This window comes from Rhopalosiphum maidis, chromosome 2, assembly GCF_003676215.2.
Source record: "Rhopalosiphum maidis isolate BTI-1 chromosome 2, ASM367621v3, whole genome shotgun sequence".
Taxonomy (NCBI): domain Eukaryota; kingdom Metazoa; phylum Arthropoda; class Insecta; order Hemiptera; family Aphididae; genus Rhopalosiphum; species Rhopalosiphum maidis.
Window position 1 is genome coordinate 34,804,101 of NC_040878.1, and position 22,382 is coordinate 34,826,482.

The 22,382-nt window shown below is 26.7% G+C and overlaps 1 protein-coding gene across 2 annotated transcripts; it reads right to left on the minus strand.

Moving 5' to 3' along the window:
• On the minus strand, nucleotides 1-22,275 carry LOC113551343 (sodium/nucleoside cotransporter 2). Of its 2 annotated transcripts, XM_026953533.1 has the most exons (13): nucleotides 22,105-22,275; nucleotides 16,305-16,446; nucleotides 15,319-15,420; nucleotides 14,138-14,300; nucleotides 13,908-14,043; nucleotides 11,074-11,416; nucleotides 9,505-9,666; nucleotides 6,736-6,829; nucleotides 6,379-6,535; nucleotides 4,235-4,409; nucleotides 3,990-4,148; nucleotides 644-824; nucleotides 1-319 (listed from the first exon to the last, which is right to left on the minus strand). In XM_026953533.1, the coding sequence occupies exons 3-13, from the start codon at nucleotides 15,400-15,402 to the stop codon at nucleotides 285-287; spliced, it is 1,689 nt and encodes a 562-aa protein (XP_026809334.1). In that variant the 5' UTR covers nucleotides 15,403-15,420; nucleotides 16,305-16,446; nucleotides 22,105-22,275; the 3' UTR covers nucleotides 1-284. The 2 variants fall into 2 exon arrangements, with proteins under 2 accessions (XP_026809334.1, XP_026809335.1); XM_026953534.1 differs by lacking the exon at nucleotides 16,305-16,446 and having other exon boundaries at nucleotides 285-319.
• Nucleotides 22,276-22,382: the final 107 nt, after the last annotated feature.

The window sequence follows — 22,382 nt, forward strand, 5'->3', positions numbered from 1 at the left end:
TGTAGTTTTTATTCACATTGTGTGTATATATTTACATAATATTATCAATTAAGTATAATCTAACAATATAAAATAGTCATGTTTAACAAAACAGAATGAGAATTCGGTCCATACAGTTTCCATAACAATAATAAAATATATTATATTACCTACCAGCCTACCAATAGATAGATATAGGTATGCTTACTAATACGTAGGCAAAAAATAATACATCACATAAATTTATATAAAAAAAAAAAAAAACAAAATGTACATACAAAAATTACAATGATAAATAATTGCTTTTAGTTATGTAATCCTTCATCGGGCATTAATAAACCTGTAAAATACAAATTGGTATTTTTGATTAGTTATGACTTGTCATCCCAAACACCGTGCCGTAACGGAAAAAAAAATTACCTCACGTTTTCAACAATACATTAATTACCTATTTTTATTCAAAAGTTTCGTTACGGTTTTTATACATAATGTCATGGATGCTATGGATGATGGCGTTGGGGTGAAACATTGTATACGGCGTGATGTAGTGTTGAGGAAGGGAAGGGAAAAGATAACAAACAATATAATTTTTCATACGCTTTGCACGTATGAGGTACTGTTGGACGTATATAGTATATACCTAAAATAATAATATTATACTTACTAGCAACAGCAGCCGTTAAAAAACAAGTGACTGTACCACCGAAGAATGCCCTAAACACATTTTTGGTTATCGACGATCGCTGTGCCGGACACAATGTCGTCAATGTGGCAATCATCGACCCAATCGATCCAGGATTGGCAAAACTACATAAAGCAAAAGTGGCGATGATTTCCGACTTGCGCTGAAAAAAAAATACACGTGAAAACAAATCGATAAACGCAGTGATGGCTGCATCCGAATTGCTCGTCACATCTTACAATGGTTTGTCAAAATTACATGGCGTGCACAGTTTAACTTATAATGCACTTATGTGCACAACTTCTTAATCTATTCTGTAAGCATATTACGTAAAACGTCTAACGATATGTGTGTTGAAATTTTAAGTTGTAATTTGTATGAAGGTACATCAACATATGAAACCGAGGGCGTAACATGTTTCCACCAAAAGTAGACCTTGCCCTTTTCCACCAAAAGAGTACCTTGTACCTTACCTTTTTCCATCAATATTTGTTTCCACCAAATTTAACCACGTTTTTAACAAAAAAAATTGCATATACTACGCTTTTATTAAAACCTTTTATAGTGTAATGAGTTTATTTTACATCCTAGTGCTGGGTTGAAAAAATTATATATTTTTTTAAATTGTAGAATATAATTTTCGTGAGTTTTTACAATTGATGTAAAATGTATAATGTATATATATATGCATATACACATATAAAATGCTACACAGTTTAAATTGTGCATTACAACTGTATGTGTTAAAATAAAACGTGTTAAATATAGATAGCATTTAATATACACGTAGTATACAATTGTTTTGATGAAAACGCAGTCAATACTCAATATCTTATTTGGTGGAAATGGATACTGGTGGAAAAGGGAAAGGTCTACTTTTGGTGCAATCGCCCGTAACTAATGAGAGATAATAAATAAACCACTAATACAAATTCGTATATGTGGTACGTTTGTAAAACGGTGAGAACATATGCGGACATTTCGCGTCCTCTAAAGGTTTGTGGTTGGTATAAAGTTAAAGTATATAATAAAAATTATTGGTTACGTATTGTAAGTTAGGAAATTTCACAAAAAAATCAAATAAACAAAGTATGTCTGTCATATTCATAATAGAAACCAAATTATGGGCTATTAAAAATAGAAGAAAAAGAGGAATTATCGATGTGGTTGTAACTACATCGAATGGCTGAAAATCAAACAAATATTAAGTATATCAGTGCTATCTAGTGGCGAACATGATTGGAAACACGAGAGGTTTTTCACTCGGTGTATAGAAAGATAGTACTACCATTATCATGAATAAACCCATTGACTAAAATCGACAAAGATACTTGCGTTCGTAATTTTACAATACAGTACGAATTGATTAAAGACCTATGGGGCTATAGCATTCATCCAGATCGTCAGGGCTATGGTTGAAAAAAATAAGCACTATCAGAATCAACAAAAAAACATTGAAACCACTACTCCAAAAAAAAAACCTTATCGAAAGTAAATAAACGGTATTTTTTCGTCGAAACGAAACAAAAAGTGTTTTGTTGTTGCCCGTTGGTCTTGTAATTAATAATTTTGAAGACCGAGTCAAATGGGTGAGTGAGTGGGTGATAATTGTTGATTAAAAATGTAATAATATCAGGCTATATGCGCATGTAAACATATTTAGATACTATCTCTTTATTTTAGTAACTGATTATTATATATAGGGGTAGTTTCTGCAGTTCAAATTCATTCACTTAATCAACAAACAATACACCCCTGAACTTGGTATATTTTTGAAATAATATGACAACAAATCGCTATTTCAAATTATTTTTTTTTTCAGTTATTATTATAATATTATAGATTACCCGTTAGAAAACTAGATATTAAATTGTATACTACATTTTCAAGGAAATACTTAAAGGATAATACTGATACATGGACTTTTTAATAAATCTAATATTATATTATTATTAATAGCAGTAATATAATATCATCAAACGGAGGTAGTTAGGTCAGTTTAAAATTGAATTAAAAATCAAGGAAAAGCAAATATGATTAAATAATATTTGTACATATATATAAGTTAAGATGAAAACCTACTGACTTGTAATAGTATTTCAGTATATTGATGTATCGAAATCGAATAGCTGAATAAAAATAAAACATTTTATTATTTATTATTATTATTCTTTGAGTTCATAAATCTGATTTTTAGCATGTAACTGTTGTAACTATGTAAATATTAAGTATAATTTAATAATACACACAGCAAATACTTATAGATTAAATATGATTATTTAAATAATTTTTAAAGATTAGGATTAATTTTTATAAATTATTACTTTTATTATTTTGTGTTTTTAGTATTTAATATATTTTTCTAAAAAAAGAATATTTATGCTTATAAAAGATTATTTTGATAAAATTATAAAGCATAAAAACATCTTATTTTAAGATTTTAGGCGTATAATATAAATCCGGTCTTTAATATTGACATACGTCAGTTTTAGCTAATAACAAGGTTATTTATTTACAAAAACACGTAGGTTAGTATTAAACGAAATACTCCATTCGAATTTCTAAGATTTAAAAAAAAACTTGGAGGCTTTAATATGGATTATCTAAAATCATAACACGGTTCTTATTTAGGTCTATGCTAAAATCAACCAACCGTATTCGAGTTCGTAATTTTTTAATTGCAGTTGCCAAAATGTATACGGTCATTAGTCATCATAAAATCACAACTAGTTAACAATTTACTCTAAATAGTTATTGTATAGATATAATATTATATCCGTGGTAGATTGGTAGATATAAATAGACGATGAGATTTAAAATATTAACGAATCAAAATGCTATTTTTAGATTGAATGAAAAATTTAGCATGACATCTTGATGGATAGAAATTATTAATTTTAATGTTTTCTATCGCGAATTAACGGATTCATTAGTGTATGACTTGTGGTTGTAATTTATTCAAACGACAATATTTTGAGACTTACAAATTTTGTTCTTTTAATTATTATTTATATTTTATAACATAGCTGCTATCAATTCTTTCTCAGTGTTGGAAAACAGTCAGACCACGTCTAACCTAACCACGGCAAACCCAAATTGTACTTGAAAAGTAAAAAAACAATGCCAACTATATATCTAGAGGGTAAGTTACCTTATTATAATTAAGATACGTCATAATAGTTCTTTCATTTTATTTTTAGCAGGCCTTAGAAGGAGTTTTAGAAAAATTAGATACACATTTCCTCTTCTAGATCCAATGTATAGTTAGAATATTGGAGTATGAACATGATGGCCATAAAATACAATGCACGGCGTACAATACACTTACGTTAATCTTGCCTTCTTTAATTAGATCACCCATTTGCTTGTACGCCACGAATTCGTTAATTGTCATTTTTAGGCCGATCAATTTGCCGACAGCTTCACATTCGCTAGGATCAACGCCCAACAGCAACGTGACGGGTATCAAAATCTTGCCCAATACATACTGCGGACGGACAATCGGAAGATGGAATAAAATCGAAAATCGATATAATTATTTATTAATAATTTTATTTTTATTTTTTTGCTAACCTCGAATGATAGCCCTTCGAATCCGACCAAATGTCCCAACCACGATATTACTGCGTTTAGGAACGCAACGAACGACACGAACGCCACTATGTTGGCGACAATCGCTCCGATTATTTTCAATCCAAACTGGGCTCCTTTACAAGCCGCGTCCATTACGTTACCCTCGTTATCAGTCCTATAAAATATTAAACAACATTAATACGGCGGTAATAATAGCGATATGATAATATAATATATCGAGCGTTGATCCGTTATTGTTTGGTTGATTTTCATAATATTGCTTGTATATTTATAACGTATATATACGAATATTAGTGATTTATAAAAAACAACAAACATGGTGTTTTGTATCTACAATTTCTAATTTAGTGGCCCAGCTGTATATAAAAAGAGTGAACACAAAAGCTCTGTAGTCATCAACCATGACCACATCGTGTGTAATGATAGTGTAATTTTTAAATAATTAAACTACACGGTATTTCGGCAAATAATACGTACACGGTAAATTTAAATATAAGGTCAATCGAAAAATACAACTATACCAATATTTTAAACAGAGATTGGAAAGTAGTAGAAATGTTAAAACAGTGCCAATAATTATTGTATATTTGAATAAGAACGTACTGGAAAATATTTGTAAAAAGGTATTACTATAGTCTATAGTCTATAATATTTAGAAGAGTATTAGAATAATAGTTCACTGTATACAGTCAGTGGCGTATTTAAAATTTATTTATTTGAGGAGAAGAAGTGAAAATTGATTATATTATATATTATAAGTATAAATATAGTTGAATTATTAAATGAAATTAAGTTTTCTATTCTTCTTTGCTAAATCATTAATCTCTGGGAGGAAACCCCCCAGCCCCCCTGTAAATACACCACTGCGTACAGTAATAACGAGAGGAAAGGACGACAAAAAAAAAATAATTAATGGGTCTAACCTAACCTTTTTCATTCTACGCCCCCCTTGTAAATTTACTAAAATTTCATTCCCAAATTCTAAATTAGAGTTCAGGTGAATTTTTTTTTTTGTGAGCGGTACAAATAAATCATTCAAAATAACTACATATTATACAATATACAATATTTACTTTTATAATTTTCATAATTTTAAAAGTGTATTAAATCAACTTACAAAGTAATGATATTAAGTATAAGAAAAAATTATTGAATATAAAATCATTGTAAAATAACATAATTATTTTCGTAATTCCGTCATCAATATATCCCCCCCCCCGGTTGGGAACCGCTAGTCTATCGTAATATGAGTCATTTTGGTTACTATTATGGATTTTTCACGAAAAAATAAATATTATTTAACAATAAACTTGTCTCAGACGACTATTTATTAAGATGAGCACCTATAACATCCACGATTATCTTTTAAAAAAATAGTTTTTTTGACGTTATAGATTTAATTTCCATTATTATTTCGAGAATTATCTAAGTTTTACATTTATTATGTGTTGGTACAATTTATTACAATGACTACCTAGCTTACAGTATCACATAAACGCATTATCATTGGACTTTATGGGGAACATATAAAATCAATTTTTATTTAAATTGAACTGTAGTCTATAAAAAGATCGTGTGTATATTGGCAACTATCGATTATATTTTATTATATTATTTATCACGTAGCCCTCACGAGCCATTGGTGTTCAACATTATATTGACGCAAAATATAGAAGATCGTTCAAGTTCCAAAATATAAATAAATCGCTGATTGCCGAATGCAATTATTATTTTGAAGGTAAACAATTTAATAGTTTAATTACCTTTTGCCCAAACGATCTAATATGTCAGATATTTCTTTTTTTCAGATAGTAAAGAAAAATTTGCAAGATTAAGTATATAAATAAAGAATTATTTTTGTTATAAGTAATACGTTTTTATTGAGCATTTTTTTGAATTGTATATTTTTGCGATTTTCGAATTTTTAGTGTATAAATGTAAGCATAGATATTTAATACTTTTTTAGTGGATTAAATTTACAGCCCTGATTTATATAACATAAAATATTAACATGCTTGAAAATACTGTGTTTTCTTACTTCTGGTTAGATTTTAGTAATGTTACTCTTCGATAAAATATAGGTACGACTCATCCTAATCGCCACACGTAAGACGTACACTTACTTTTTAGTACATATTTGATCCACATTGTTTAATGATTTTTCAGTTTCTGGAAAAATCAGTTTAGAGAAACTGAGCGCAGTTGGAGCTGACATGATTGATGCAGTAATTATGTAGGCCGGGTCAATACCAAATGATGTATACGCCGCGAATACAGTTCCTAATTAAAACATAATACTCATGTAAATATTATATTAGCAAATACACTTTGATAAAAATTTAAAATTTGAATATCTATTAAAAATCATTAAACAATAATAATGCTGTTTATGTTATTATTATTATTATTTTTTTTTTTTTATATATATAGATACAATTTGTAAGAAAACAATATTTATAATATAATAATATTAACCATACCTGCTACTGTTGAAAATCCTCCCATCATAACAGTGTGGATTTCTGATTCTGTTAAATCATGTAAATATGGTTTAATGATAATAGGCGCCTCTGACTATAATAAAAAAAAATTAGTTTGTTTTATTAAAATTGCAATACTAATATTGTCATTTATTATAGTCAAAAAATGTCTAATAGGGGGGGGGGCAATCATTTTTGACCTTTTTATGATTTTCAATCATTTTTCCCAATGATATACTTGTAGGAGGGTTTTCCCTCACACTCATCATTAGGTGGAACGCCATATAAATAATTTTATTAATTTATAATTTACCTTTAGTTAGTAGTCGATTAAAAAATATTTTTTTTCAACAAGTGTACCTATTAGAGTATTACAAAAAATAGATAGTGCCTGATTAAAAAAAAAATAAAAATCAACGAAAACTAAAACCAGTAAAACCGACTATTAAATAAAATTTAGAGTGGTTTATGACCCATGTAAGATTTAAGGTTTATTAAAATAAAATGACTGAACTATAGTAGATTCAAAACTTCCAAAGTATACGTTTCTGTTGTTTTTGACGCGAAAACGCGTCGCAAGATTGCTAAAATGCCGAATGAAGTCCATTGATGCGTATAAACATCATTACGCCAACGGAGTTGAATTTTCATAAATTTATATTTAAAAACAGCTCAAACGCTGACAGTTTACAGATAGCAGTCGGGTACGCACTGATTGCTAGCTGCGGGCTAGTCTATTATCTATTATTGTCTATAAAACAGGTATGTCTATCAAGACCCTATTATTTATATTTTTCAGAAACGTTATCCACGAATATAAAAAAATTAATTATTATAATAATAATTGTATTACCTAATAGTAATCACAATAGATTTATTTCAATGTGCACAAATTATAAATAATTATATTTTACGTGCCTGATTTAGTGTAACAATATAAATAATATGTTTACCAATAGGTACCCAAAATATTTAATTTATAATATTGACATAGCATTTGTCTGAAATAACATTGATTTTATTTGTTATTGTATACAAAATATAGTTATCTTAATTATGTTTATTACAATATTATGTTGTTGATTTATTATTTAATACGAAATAATTTTTTAATTACAGTATTAATTTAGTTGATAGATTTCCTTGAGAATTAATTTAATAAAAAAAATATATTTTGAACTGCTTGTGGAAAGAAATTGTGCTTAACATTTCTTAGCATCCATGTAAATTCATAAATGTCTTAAATTTAATTTAATTTACGTTACTTAAAAAATGTAGTTCCTATACAATAGGTAACTCGCTGATTTTTCCAAACTTAATTTGAAAGACATTGTATATTAATTGACATGTGAAAAATGAAATGAGATATTTTTAAAACTATTTGTGTAGTTGTAACACTTTAATAGATAAAAAAAAATGTAGGTAAACATCAAAGGAAATTTAATGCACGTGATTCCTTTTCTTGTCAAACCAAATTTAATAATCTCATGATTTATGAAGTGTACGTAGAGGACGTCATACAAGTACCTATGTGTAATAATCTGCGTTGTATAGTTGTAATAATGTATAGTAATATTATGTGTTGGTATAATATTCATGTCAATAGGGTTTTTTTTAAGTAAATAAAACTCTAGTTCATATTTTAGACAATATAGTATTATATAGTATTCATTTATATTATTAATTTATTAATATTGATTTAATTGAAAATTGTAATTTTTTAATCACTGAACATATTATTACATTTTACGAATCTAACATAATAAAACAATGTTTTTATTTGTTTACTATTTTTATTCAAACAATTGATAACTCATAAACCATTAAAATTGTTACAGCAAAATTAAAATTGAATTAGATAGATGAATTATTATTTTTATTCATTTTAAATTAAATAAAAATGAAATATTTTTTCTATGAAAAATTATTTTAGAATTTCTAAACAAATAACTACTATACTATACTCTGTATTATTTTCAGTGCCGGTCAGATATTTTTTATTAGAGGATATCGGGCGAAAATGTTTTCAGGCGGGGCATTTATATATGATGACAACTCGATCACCAAATAATTTTTTTGTTACCATATTTTAAGGAAAGTATTACTAAAAAAATTTTGGGTATAATATATTATATTTCTAAATAAATAAGAATCAAAAAAATATACCTAGCTTATTATTATTACAAATGTACTACAGTAAAACTTCAAATTTCCTCCGTATTCTTTTATTTGTGTGTAACAATACACCACTTTTTATTTTTTAATGTATGCGATTTTAGAAAGTGTGCCGTTAGTATTTAGTATCAACTCTATTAAGTATATTTACTACTAAATGTGCAAAAAAGCATATTTAAGTTGAATATAACAGTCAAACTTAAAAAAATATAACTTAAGTCTAAAAACTCTTTAAAGTAATTAATACTATTTTATATGTAAATAATGATTTACAATTTCTTTATTTACTTACATATTTTTAACATAAATTATATGGGCAATGGAGGGGCAAAATCAAATGTTGGTGGGCAATTTCCCCACCCTGGCCTCCGCGTAGCGCCGTTCCTGATTATGTACAATATATAAAACATAATTTATCTAAATTAGCTTATTAAACTACACGAAAGTAGTTATTGATTTCAGTTACTTTCTTTGAATTTCTAAATAATATTCTACATTTTAAAACGGAAGATTTTATATAATTATAATTTAGGTATATACATATACTGCTATATGAGTACGCATATAGTTTCTCAATCGATTAAATTTACTTACCATGCCTAAAAACACACTGGCACAGGTATTGACTGATTCGGCTGCTGTCGTTCCTAGTAATTTTTGCAAGCACCATCCTAGTCTTATAACTATTGTTTGTATGATTCCATAGTAAAACAATATTTCAATTACAAAACACATAAAGAATAACACTGAGAGCGCCTGTAATAAATTCAAAATGACACGGTTTATATATTTAAAATGTTTAATTCGTATAAAATATTATTAATTATGATATTACTCGTTAAATAATAACAGCTATACAATGATAAATAAGTATAAGTACTAAATACTAGCGATTTACTGATTTTTATGTAAAGATATTTAAAAATCACTCGAAAAGAATAGCCATATAGGTGTATATAAAATAAGCATAGACGGTATTACAATTAAATATCTATCTTTGTTTAGGTGTTATTATTGATTATAAATATTATATAATAATATAATATAATAAATGGTGATATATACGCGAAGCTTTGTCATCACCTAGCAAAGTTTTCACAGAGTAAACATGCACTTATAGAATCTAAAATTTAGTGAATAATTTATAGATCATTTATTAAAAAACAGGTATAATTTCGTAATATTTCTAATTAATTCAAGCGTATTGCGTACCTACTACGTATTGACCAATAATAGAAATTAATGAAGTTACTAAGTGGTTCAATAGGTACTTCAAAAGTACTACTAATCCAAAATATTGAAAGTTAACAGTGGCACCTACTTACTAACCAATCTTGATTCACGGTTTGCTATTATTTTTAAAGAATTAAGGTTGATTCATCAAATTTTTAATTCCATGCAATTATATATACATTAATTATAAATTAAATTTTATGTCAATTACTATTCAAAACTTGAAGAACAAAAACAAAGTATTAGGTAGGTAACATAAAAAAAATATGTTTTCAGACGAAAGCGAACATAGAAATTATTTCAAGCATATTATATAGGTGTTATTGAATTTTAAAAACAAAATAAATGTATTATTGAAATTATATTTGCTAAAATACCAATGTTTTTTTTTTTTTTTAATTAATTCAATGATGTGAAGTTATAATATAATTTTTAAGAATATAACATAGAAAATCTGTGATTTTGAAATATTAAGTAAACACGTATACCTGTTATAAACCGGTTAATATCCAATTATAATTGGTTACAAATACTAGTAAAATGGGTCACATAATCACAGATATGCGTTTTATAGCTTATATTGTTGATAAAACTTTAAAATGTTTTAAATGATTAATATTAAAATATCGTAGTAATTTTATATTCATGTTTCTGTAGTCAAAATACCATGCAAAATCAAAACCAAATTAAAAATATTGTAGAACATAGAGAAATAGAATAATCGATCGTAAAATGACAAAATGTGATAAAATTATGACCTAAATGGCTTTTGGTTACAAATAAATATACAATACGAAGTATATTAATGACTAATTAATATGATTCATAGTTTTTTATAAGATTAAACATTGAATGCAGTCAAAAGTATTGTATTACCGTACATTAATGAAAACATAAAATAATATTTAGATCAACAATACGAGTACTAACCTTAAATGCGAATACACCATAGTTGTCGATTAGTTCATTTCCGTACGTCACCTTAGCCCCAACGTACGCAAAGGAGAAAAACTTTTCAGCTAATTCTCCGACTGCCTGGACTATAGATCGACCGACCTGCCATTTGATGGTCAACATGCCTATAGTTATCTGCGTGGCTAGGCCAGACGCAACCGTGATCCAATTCACGTGTCCACGGTGTTTGGAAAACATAAATCCAAAAAGAATGAATACGCAAAGTCCAGCCAATGGCAATAGTCTATGTCGGTTGTTTTTTGTGTCGAAGAAAATAAATAAAATGAATGACCCAAAGAAAGTACACAGCACTCCGATTCTATATTATGAGAAAAAAATATAATCAATAAGTGAATTATTTCTTATTTGTAAAAATTATAATAACTAATGGAACCGAGAAATAGTTCATACCCCCGAAGGAATGGTAACTAAAAAAAAAAAAAAAAATTGAGCAAGTGGGTACTTGTAATGTATGTTTTAAATTAGAACTTAATGATACATCATTATTTAAGTAAAATGATTTTGAACAAAAACAGTCAGCTATATTTAATATTTCTAAAAGTATCTTATAATATATTAATATGGTAATGAATCATTTATTTTTCTATTATTATTACGGTAGGTTGATTTAATATTGCCTAAAATATTGTATTTATTATATAATTTAATGTTAACTCGATACAACTTAAACATAAAACAGTGGAAATAGGTTAATGTTATAAATATAGGTAATATCTTAAAATTAATCTTAAAAATAAAGATAATTTTTTTAAATACCATTGCGTAAAATACAATTTATAATAATGTAAACATTGTAAAAGACTTAAGTTTTAAATTATAACAAAATACTGAACATCGTTATTCATAATTTAAACGTATATAATTTGTCCAAATTTGATCTTCAAAAGTCTATAAAAATAATTATATTTGATTTTAGGTTTTTAATTTCAGTGTGAACTACTTATGATGAATATTGTATTACATTTTTAAATTAACTATAAGAATTGAAGATTCAATTATACATTTTTACTACAAGATACTTGTAGCTTGTAAATGGTTGTGAGTTTGACGAATTTTTGTAAACATTTGAACTTAAAATACATGTAAAAAAATCTGCCTATGTATTTTTAATATTTTTATACTGCAGATATAAGAACAACTTATATGTGATTTTGTGTTAAATTTTCAAGAATTTTGGCACAGAAAATATTTTTTTATAACAGTTAAAAATAATATAAACATGATTATTCAGACGATGGACTTCCTTTTCCTTAACTTACATCAATGTAAGATGACACACAACTGTTAAACTGTCAGCCTTAATATATAGGAATATAGAGATATGGATATACTGGGCGCCTATTCGTTTTAGACTATTTTTGACGAACAACATGAAAGATTAGCTATAATTAGCTAAAACTATCAACAAAATGTTATTAGCAATAAAAAATATTTATAACAATTTGATATTTTAATTTTAATTTTCAACATACGTTTATAGCCTTGATTTATCGTACCTTAAAAATATTGTATTAGTATAACAAATAATTATACACTTATCATAATAATACAATAATTATTGTGAATAAAAAATGATAATTTATAATTTATTTAATTAAGCATTGATTAGTTACCAGTGTGATTTACTTTAATCATAAATAAGTAATTAGTTATTTGTATTTACTACCTACTGTGACTATTAATTATTTACTTTTCTCTTTCTAATTGTAATAGTAAATATTTTGAAATCAACTATAATGCAAGTACCTACTAAGTAACTATATTTTTATCTTTGTGTTATACATTCAGGAAAATGAATGATGATGAATTTTAATAAATTATCTTTTAAAATTAGACAAGACTGGATTTTCAATGAATACTACCTATTTAAAACCATTATCCCAATAATTCTGCTTAAAAACAGTGTAAGCAGAAAAAGATAAAAATAATTAAATCATCATCGTAAACACAATATATTATTCACTAAAATAATAATGTGTCAATACATAATCCGATAAAAAAAATATATTAAAATTACAAAATCACGAAATTAAATTTTTATCTTTATTAATTAATTAAACATTAAATGTTTTGGTCTATTTAAAAAAAAAAATATAGCAATAAGGTTACGTATACTACAGAGATATTGATATTTTATTTTGTAACGACTAAGTTAAAGATGTTATTTAGTATTCATATTATTATCTCTATGTATGGTAACCTAACTCAGGTGTTTAAACACTATACATTTGTATGATGTTTACACTGCAATAGAGAAAAATTTTCGTCGCTTATTACCATAATTTTCACGTACACGTCAGTTACTATTTTTAAACGACCGAGTTTGCCGCACGGTAACAAATTCGACCATGGCCGATTTGACGTGGATAATAAATCGAGTAATTGTAAACTATGTACATTGTACATAAATTCAGTGTATCTAAAGTCAAAAACAACACTTTATACTTTTGTACAATGACCTCGCTTTTAAATTAAGTTATCTTATGATGTCCTGTAATACCTACGTCCTACGTATTTAGAAAAAATAATTTTTCAAATTTTCAATAGTTTTTGATTACAAATTTAAGGAGCGCAGAAATTGTTTTTTTTTTTATACAAGTTTTTCAAGAATATAATCTGCTAATTATAAAAATAATCGCTAGGTATTTGGACAAACACCTAATAGAAATTCGATAAGGTACGAAAAACGCTTTAGAGTAGTTTGTGTCGTTGGTGACAATGATTAACATAATAACATTACTGATAAACCATAAACGTATTTATATAATAATGTATTATTGTAGTATTACTTGAAGTGCGCGTGCGGCAACAGCTTCATAGAAGGCATCAACGTGAACAGGCATTTGACTGGCTTCAAACCGTAATAACACGTGGTCACAACGATTAGTAGACCTAATCCGTTTTTCCAACCGATGTCTTTTACGTCTGCAACACGTGGATGACGACAATGACAAAAACTGTATCATTATTATATATCATATGCATTTATGATATGTATATGATTTTATTGAGTACACACCGCTCAAATACCAATGGTGGATGGCAGCTAATAAATAAGCCAAAACCACTGCATGACACAGACATTTTAGCGCTAATTGTTTGTTGTTACTGATCAGCAATCGAGGAAAACGCCAATTTGTACTGTTGTTGAATCCTTCTTTGCACGCCCTCGGATGAGTATCCTAGAATATATAAATATTTATGAATTTAAGAAATAAAAAAAATTACATCTTGTGGGAATAATTTTTCTATTTATCAATATGATAGATATCGAAAAAAAATTAAAATAATTGATTGTATTACGTGGTCAGAAATGAAACGTAATATTAAATCGTATCGTTAAAAACAACGATAACAACATTATATTACGTTTCCTTCAACTGCATAATATTGTGTTTTGTGATATTAAACGCGTTTTTATCGATAAGTTCATTCGGTAACACAACCAAACCAATTCCATTTTAACAAAATTATGTTATTCAATGCACGTTTGGTTACTGTACACAAATAATAAACTTGATAATTATTTAAACATATTAGATATACATGTTAACATCGACATCACACAATTGATGTAGTTTGCTCAAGCTATAAACAACAGATAGTGTATATTTATTTTGTATTATTTGACAAATTGATAGAGATAAAATTCCATATTAATAAAACGACTGGATTAGCATATTTATTGTGAGTAATATTTTCTAGTTCTAAGTAAAACATTGACTGATTAAATTTGTACATAAATTGTTCATTGTATGATAGGTAAATAAATATATATATTTATTTAATCATATTATGCCAAACACAATAATGTAGACGTGGACTGAGGATTTTATGAAGATACATTAAGTATAACTACGTATATTATTAGAGATTGTTTTTTTTTTCATATTGTTCTAATCATGAACAACAAAATTAACACCGTATGGAGTATAGCGTTAAGTCAAAGCCGCGTTTAACGGGGGGGGGGGGGGCAAAAGAGGCAATTTCCAGTGGCGTCATAAATTTTATATTTTAAGAACGGTGCCAACATATTTTTAGTACCAATAACCTGTTATTTGGAAAATTTATTTTTTCCTCAGCGTCTCCATTTCTCAATCCGCCGCTGCGTAAAATTTAGATATAATTACACCTATACAATATTTTCAATTTTTTCTAAAATCTAATACAGAATTACAAATAAATTGTTTCAATACATACGTGGGTTTCGAAAGAAATGGTGGTGCAGTCTTGATTGCTTTCGTCTACGTTTGTCTTATTATCTGTGTTTGTCGCCATTTCCATGATAAGATTTAGTAATTACTAAAAAAAAAAAAATATATCAGACTAATAGAATAACTATTTGTATACAATATACAAAGTTACATTGTAACTTATATATGTTGATTAGATACTATAATAGCATATTTAAATGTGTAATAAATCCTAAGCGATAAATATAGTATATTAGTATTCACATTAGTGGTGTAATAACAATGATCATTGATCACTTTGACGATATTATAGCGTACACAGTAAACGTACAGGTACTCAAATTCTGTGTTAAAAAATTAGTGGGGGATTTCATAAAAAAAAAATCCCCGCCGAACGCAAAATGTTGGACTACCATGCAATGCCAATGTTATCTACTGACTACTCAGTACTGTGTATACTGTATTACAGTAATACACGTGTTTAAACGAATTTAGTAAACACAATTTTAAAAAAGTCCAATACGTAATTAAATCAATTGTGCATAACTCATCTGACACGTATATTGAAAAATGTACGTACGTTTCGTGAATATGTACTTATTTTGTCTGTAATTTTACAATTATTAATTAATATAAAGTCGTCTAAGTATATCTCATTTTAATATGTTTTATTTTAATTTGAAATAATAATAAACGATTTCAAGGAGTTTTTAAATAAACATGATCATATTTTTAATATAATGTTATGTTAGTAGTTGATACCAATATTATCTTAGTCATAATAATATCGTGGTAGATAATATCTATAACATTATTATGTCATATGTTTAACATAACAAATTTTACGTTTATAACGTAAAATTCGTTTACTATATTATTCGCTCAATAGTTTGATATGCTAGAATTAATCAAAAAATTGAGCTAGGTATATTTAACCAAGATGAATCATTGAATAAAAACAAATTGATTAGTTATATAAATAATTATACTTACAATATATAAATACGGTTGGACTTTATAAATTCCGAATCGATGCATCAGTATATTGTGTGAAAGTCGTAGAAAATAATTATATCATGAACGATTTGTCATTTGTAACCATCGATAGCCAGTAAATATTAAAATATATAATTTACTAAAATAAACAAATATTATTATAACAGTTCAATTAATATGGTTGGTTTGTACAACAGTTATTAACAATTGCATGTTAAAACGTAAAGAATCATAAACATTTGTTTTGTATCGTAATCAACTATTTACATTTTACTTAATTATTATTTATTTTTGTAACTATTTTAGAGTAATGGCATAATAGTATACTTGATTTGTTTATTGATTCAAATAATTGGAAATTTCACTACTCCTTAAAAGAAAAGCAAATAATATCCTAAAATAACTCATTTTCTTTCATAAATAAATTATATATATTTTATTGTATAACTATTTGTACTTCGTAAAAATATACTTAACTATTATAAATTTACATATAGTATATAGGTATAAAGATTTTCAATTTTCATGGACAGCCATATTTTTTTAAAAAAAATTTGCGGGCTGCTTTCGTAATAAAACATTCATTAGGGATTAAAAATATACTTAAAAATACGTGCTATGCTTAAAATGTGTTCATGGTCTTAAAATAAAGATAGGCCGACCTGTGATTGGTTGAAGACCCCTGCTGATGTAGTGAATTGAAAGGAGATTATTCAAACCTTATACAAGGGGGCTCCCGTAATAGGTATCTACCGCTATCAGTATGTTCTCTGATACAAGAATTGTATAATAGTTACGAAATTTCATTTTTTAGTCTTAATGTATTGATCATCTTCCATATGACTGCGTTATTCAATCTATACATTTCATCATGTAATCGCTATAACTATGTGGTTATGCAAGTCAATGCACTGACTATACTGCCGGAATCGACGCATCTATATGATACGCATATTATTAAACTATAACTAACAAACCAAAATATAAACTAAAAATCTGTTTTATATGTATATTGCATATTCTGGTTTTTCTTTTCTATACTTTTACATATAAATATAACTTTAACACAGGTTACCTGTTAATTAATTTTATATTATTTGACCAAAAGCAGAATTTTTATTAAAATGTATACAATACTGAATATATTAAGAATTAGGCACACTAAATAAAATAATAAACGGTCTTCTAATGTCAAAACAATATTCATCAATATGTGAACTATGTGAAATAATTCTTACACTATCGAACGAATACTGACAGAATATCGCATATAAACGGAGGAACTCGACAATAAATGTAAAATATTTATTTATTTTTATTAAATGACTAAAGACAAAATTTATAATGATGTAAATCTGTGTATGAATTACAATGACTGGATGACGTGGTGGAAAGAGAAATTCAATGAAAATACTTCAGTCAGAAATATAAAAACATAGCACCTTGTTGAATGGGCGGTGGTCGTTTGGGCGAAGGTAATAATTTTGAACAAAAAAAAAAAATAGTAATCCGTTTGGGCGACTATCATTTGTACCGTTTGGGTGAATGAAATTATTTTTACCTATACGAGGTAAAAACCTGGTGATAGATAAGGATGATATCATTGCTAATCACTATTATCAACAATTTAAATAATTAATTGTTGAATGTACATTATGAGCATTTTTATACAAAACCAATAGATTACTTTAAAATGTACTAATTATAATATATGTAATTTTATGAGTGTAGATTACTACCTACCTATATAATAATATTATTAATATCTAAACTAATAATATATATATATATATTTTTAATAGGATATATTATTATTAGTTCTTTATATTTTATATGATTTTTTTTTAATTAATTGTTAAGTGTATATTATAAGCATTTTCATACTGCCCGAACGGTATTTTTAGTTGAATAATCCTTGCCCAAATAGACCATATTTTGGATAAATTCGCCTCAGGCACGTATACAGGGGGGAAGGGTTCAACCCTCCCCCCCGAAATATTTTCGGTTAACGAGGAAAAAATTGTTTTATTATGTTGCGACAGAATTTGTATTGCTAAATTTTATAACCCTCCACCCCGAATTTTTTGTTGTATACGTGCTTGATTTTCCCAAATGGTCTACACCCCCTTGAATGTGGCCCTTGATAATCTAATTTACCCCCTCTCAAAAATAAGGATCAGTGAGATAAATTAATTATTTTTCAGATCATCAATAAGTTATAAAGTTAATTACTGTTTATTTACTCTGATATAATTTTTAATATGGTGTATTATGCTTCTATCCTTAAATATTATTTTAGTTATGTTAATATTAGATAAAAGGACATTTAGATATGTGGTAATATGTAATAATAGTGAATAAAATAATCACATCAGTAGTTATAGCTATTTTATTATTTAATTGATGAGATACTTAAAGCAAATTATTTGAATCAAAAAGATTATTTAAGTGTTTAATAGTATCGCAGATTTATTGGTACATATGTTAGTTTTTTTTTACAATGCAATATTAATACTATTAAATATTAATGTAATACAAAATGTTACTATTAACACAAATTAATTTGTGATTATAGTATAATTTAATAATTCAATCGCTAAATTGCTCAATATCCGGAAAGAATTTAGAGTTAAAACAGACATTTAATGTTAAATAGCTGTTGTACAACGTCAGGTATTAATACAGCCAAATGTAAAGAAAAATATGTGTGGAGCCTAATGTTATGTAGTGTATCGCCACTTCACTAGACATAAGTAAGTTATATGAAATTTAATATTTTAATATTTAATAAATCTATGTTACATTTAACATATAGCGGTATAATACGATTATATTATAAGCTATTAATGTCGATTTAATATCATAAAATGTATATTAATGTATTTATATACATATCACATAGTTTATAGACAGAGAAGTAAGAATTTATAGACATATATAGTTTAAATATTTCTTAGTAAATGTAATACTCTATAGACATTTATTTAAATTTAAATAGGTAATTAAGTGGGATTTGGTAATTGGTCAAAAAGTCCGTTTTAAAAAAAGTTGGACAAAAAATCCGAGCACATTTTTAGTGTCAGACAAAAAGTCCGAAAAAACACATAATATTCTATTACATTTTTACAACATTTTAATAGGTACCTAGCTAGATATATGTACTTCAAAATATTAACTTAAATTATGTTTTCTTAGACAATGACCTATGCGGTTTAAGAATTTTTCAATTGTTAACTCATTGTTACACATTTTAGTACATACATATTGTAATTTTATATTTTTTACTGATCCGTGTTTTTTTCGGATCTCATGTTATATATATCTATTTTTGCCTTATCTACTCCAACTTTTTCTCGAAATTTAATATTACAAAAACATAAAAATTTCTAATTAAATTGTATTATTTGTTTGTAAAAATATTTGAATTAAACATGAACAAATTAATTAGTTCTTGGACAATTTTAAAATGTACTACCTATAATGTTTTTTTGTTTTGTTAACATTAAAATTTGACTACAATAAAACATATTTTATATAATGAATATACGAGTAGTATTTACTTCAATAATTATATGAATTTGTACAGTGGCCAATTCACATATCCGTTATACATACTATTATTAAACAGACAATAGTTAAAAAATTTCAAATTGTCTATAAGGTAATTTAAGTCTATAGTTACGTATCATTTAAGTGCTTATCTACCACTTAAAACTATTATGAACATAAACGAGTATATCAATTACTAATCATCGAAATTTTTAAAACTATAAAAAGTGCCTTAATTCCTAGAATAATAGTTTTACTTATGTTAAATGCTGATTACATTACCATTAATTATAGTATATTACAATAAACGGTTTTCACAAATATTATAATTCGTAGTTGTAGCGTCGGAATTTCTTAGTAAAACTATAAAGACAATTTCCTTATAATTCGAATAATATGATATACTAGCAATACAATATTAAAAATAATTAAATGTGTTGTGGACACACAGATTACCTACTACGCTAGACGACCTTGAGCAGTAAAAAAATAACAAAAAAATAACATACAGACAAACAGACGAAGTACGAGTAGATACATCGTGATTCATAATAATACAATACGTCAATACTCAATGTACCTATGTGTCTAATATAACAAGTACCTTGTAGAGATTAAAGCTGTGTACCCTATTTCGACGTGTGGGAAATAATCAAAACGATAAACTTTGCAAAAACATGCATTATAGGTAAGTATTAGGTGCCCATGTGATGATTTGTATTTTATTTATTTGTTAACATATATTAACGCCAATCGGCTTTTACAAGGTAGAGCATAACAAGGATATTATACTTTTGTACAATAGCGACAATAATATAGGTCGAACTGCATAACACAATTCGGTCATATTATAATAATATTATGTTGCTTTAATGAAAGACGACTAACGTTAAAAACGATAACATAATGCATTGTGGTGTTATGCGTACCTATTGTTGTGCGACCGATCCATCACATATAGAATACCCGACATGGACCACGATGAGCGCGAGAAACCGAAATAAACCAAAAACCGTACAGCAGTGGCGATAGACGATATGAATTAAAATACGTTATAGTCGGCGGCAGAAAATAATAACATAATATTGTTACGAATTTTCGATTGTGTGGATATTAAAACACTACACATTACGCGCGCCTGGGAAAACGATATTGAAATAATATTTTATCTGCGTGCGTACTTATAGATACATTAATAATTATTAGTATGCACAATAATTATATAATGATCGATCGGTATTTAATACTTTTATTAGCATTTTATAGATCCGTTACGTTCATTGTGCTACCATACCATAATGTAAATATTACGTTACACAGCGGACTAGTAAATAGTTGAGAGTAGATACCCGAATTTAAATTCAATAAGAATTAAAAATACAGAAACAGAACGTATTAGATACATAACGTTATATTTGCAGTAAAATCATAATATTTCTGTGCATTTAAAAATTTGAAATTATTTTTACACAAGCTAAATACAAAATGTCAATGTATTACTTATGAAAACAATTTTCTTTACTCAATTTGAAGTCAGTAACTTACGTTGCTAAACTTTTTTTGAACCAATAGTCTTAAATTTATAATGATATAGATAAGTACGATAAAAAATCTGGCGACATAGCGCACTAAAAATAATAAAAGTATTATTGTTTTAAAGTTGTACTACGTTAATCATACTTTAAAATTTAATGAGGAAATTAGTGTTTGGCAGATGAAACAGTTCATTTTAATCTAGTGTAAATAAAAAAAAAAAAAAAGCAAACGCGAGTAATTGTTTCGAAAATGATATTTATCTATGTATAAGATATCATCATCGACTTAATTAATACACTAATTTACTAATTATTGCTTTTACCTATTTAAAAGTTACATTGATTTAATTCACTGAATTAAATCGTGGTAAAATTCTAAGCGTTAAGTGATAGAAAATAAAAATACTAAATTGAATATGCATATATTTTTGATTAATTATTGTTTTATTTTAAAACTATGATGAAGATTTGCAGCTTGTATTAACAAATACAAATTTAAATAAATATGTACGCATCTCAAGCTTTTAGTTTTTATTTATTTACATTTTTTCATGTAATAATAATTTTTTTTATTTATTTCTATTGATTATAAAAAAAAACAGAATACCTATCTACTTAATTCAATTTTAAAATAACTGTGATTATTTTACATTTTCACATACATATTATTATAAACTGTTAGATATAATATTATGTATAATATAATATCTTACCTTAATGATTGGTTACGTGGTCATCGGAGCATAGTAAAAGCTTTTGATACAGAACAAAAACAATTAAAAGTTAAAATGAACTTTGTATTTGAAACTGTCGTTGATTCAACCGGTAGTCGAAACACACTAATTCATGAAATATCTGTGTAACTAGGTACTCGTGCAGCGTAACAGTCAGTACTTAAGTGAGCATATTGTACAGTGTTCTTCGAACATTGTACTCAAGGACTAACGCATCTACACATACGATGTAGCTACTTGTTAACTGTGAAAGTGTG

Coding starts and splice junctions, on each gene's coding strand:
- LOC113551343 (XM_026953533.1), bottom strand. CDS start 15,402: ATGGAAATGGCGACAAACACAGATAATAAGACAAACGTAGACGAAAGC. Junction 6,536..6,735: donor AGGATTTTCAACAGTAGCAG/GTATGGTTAATA, acceptor TGTTTTAATTAG/GAACTGTATTCGCGGCGTAT. Junction 4,410..6,378: donor GATCAAATATGTACTAAAAA/GTAAGTGTACGT, acceptor AATATTTTATAG/GACTGATAACGAGGGTAACG.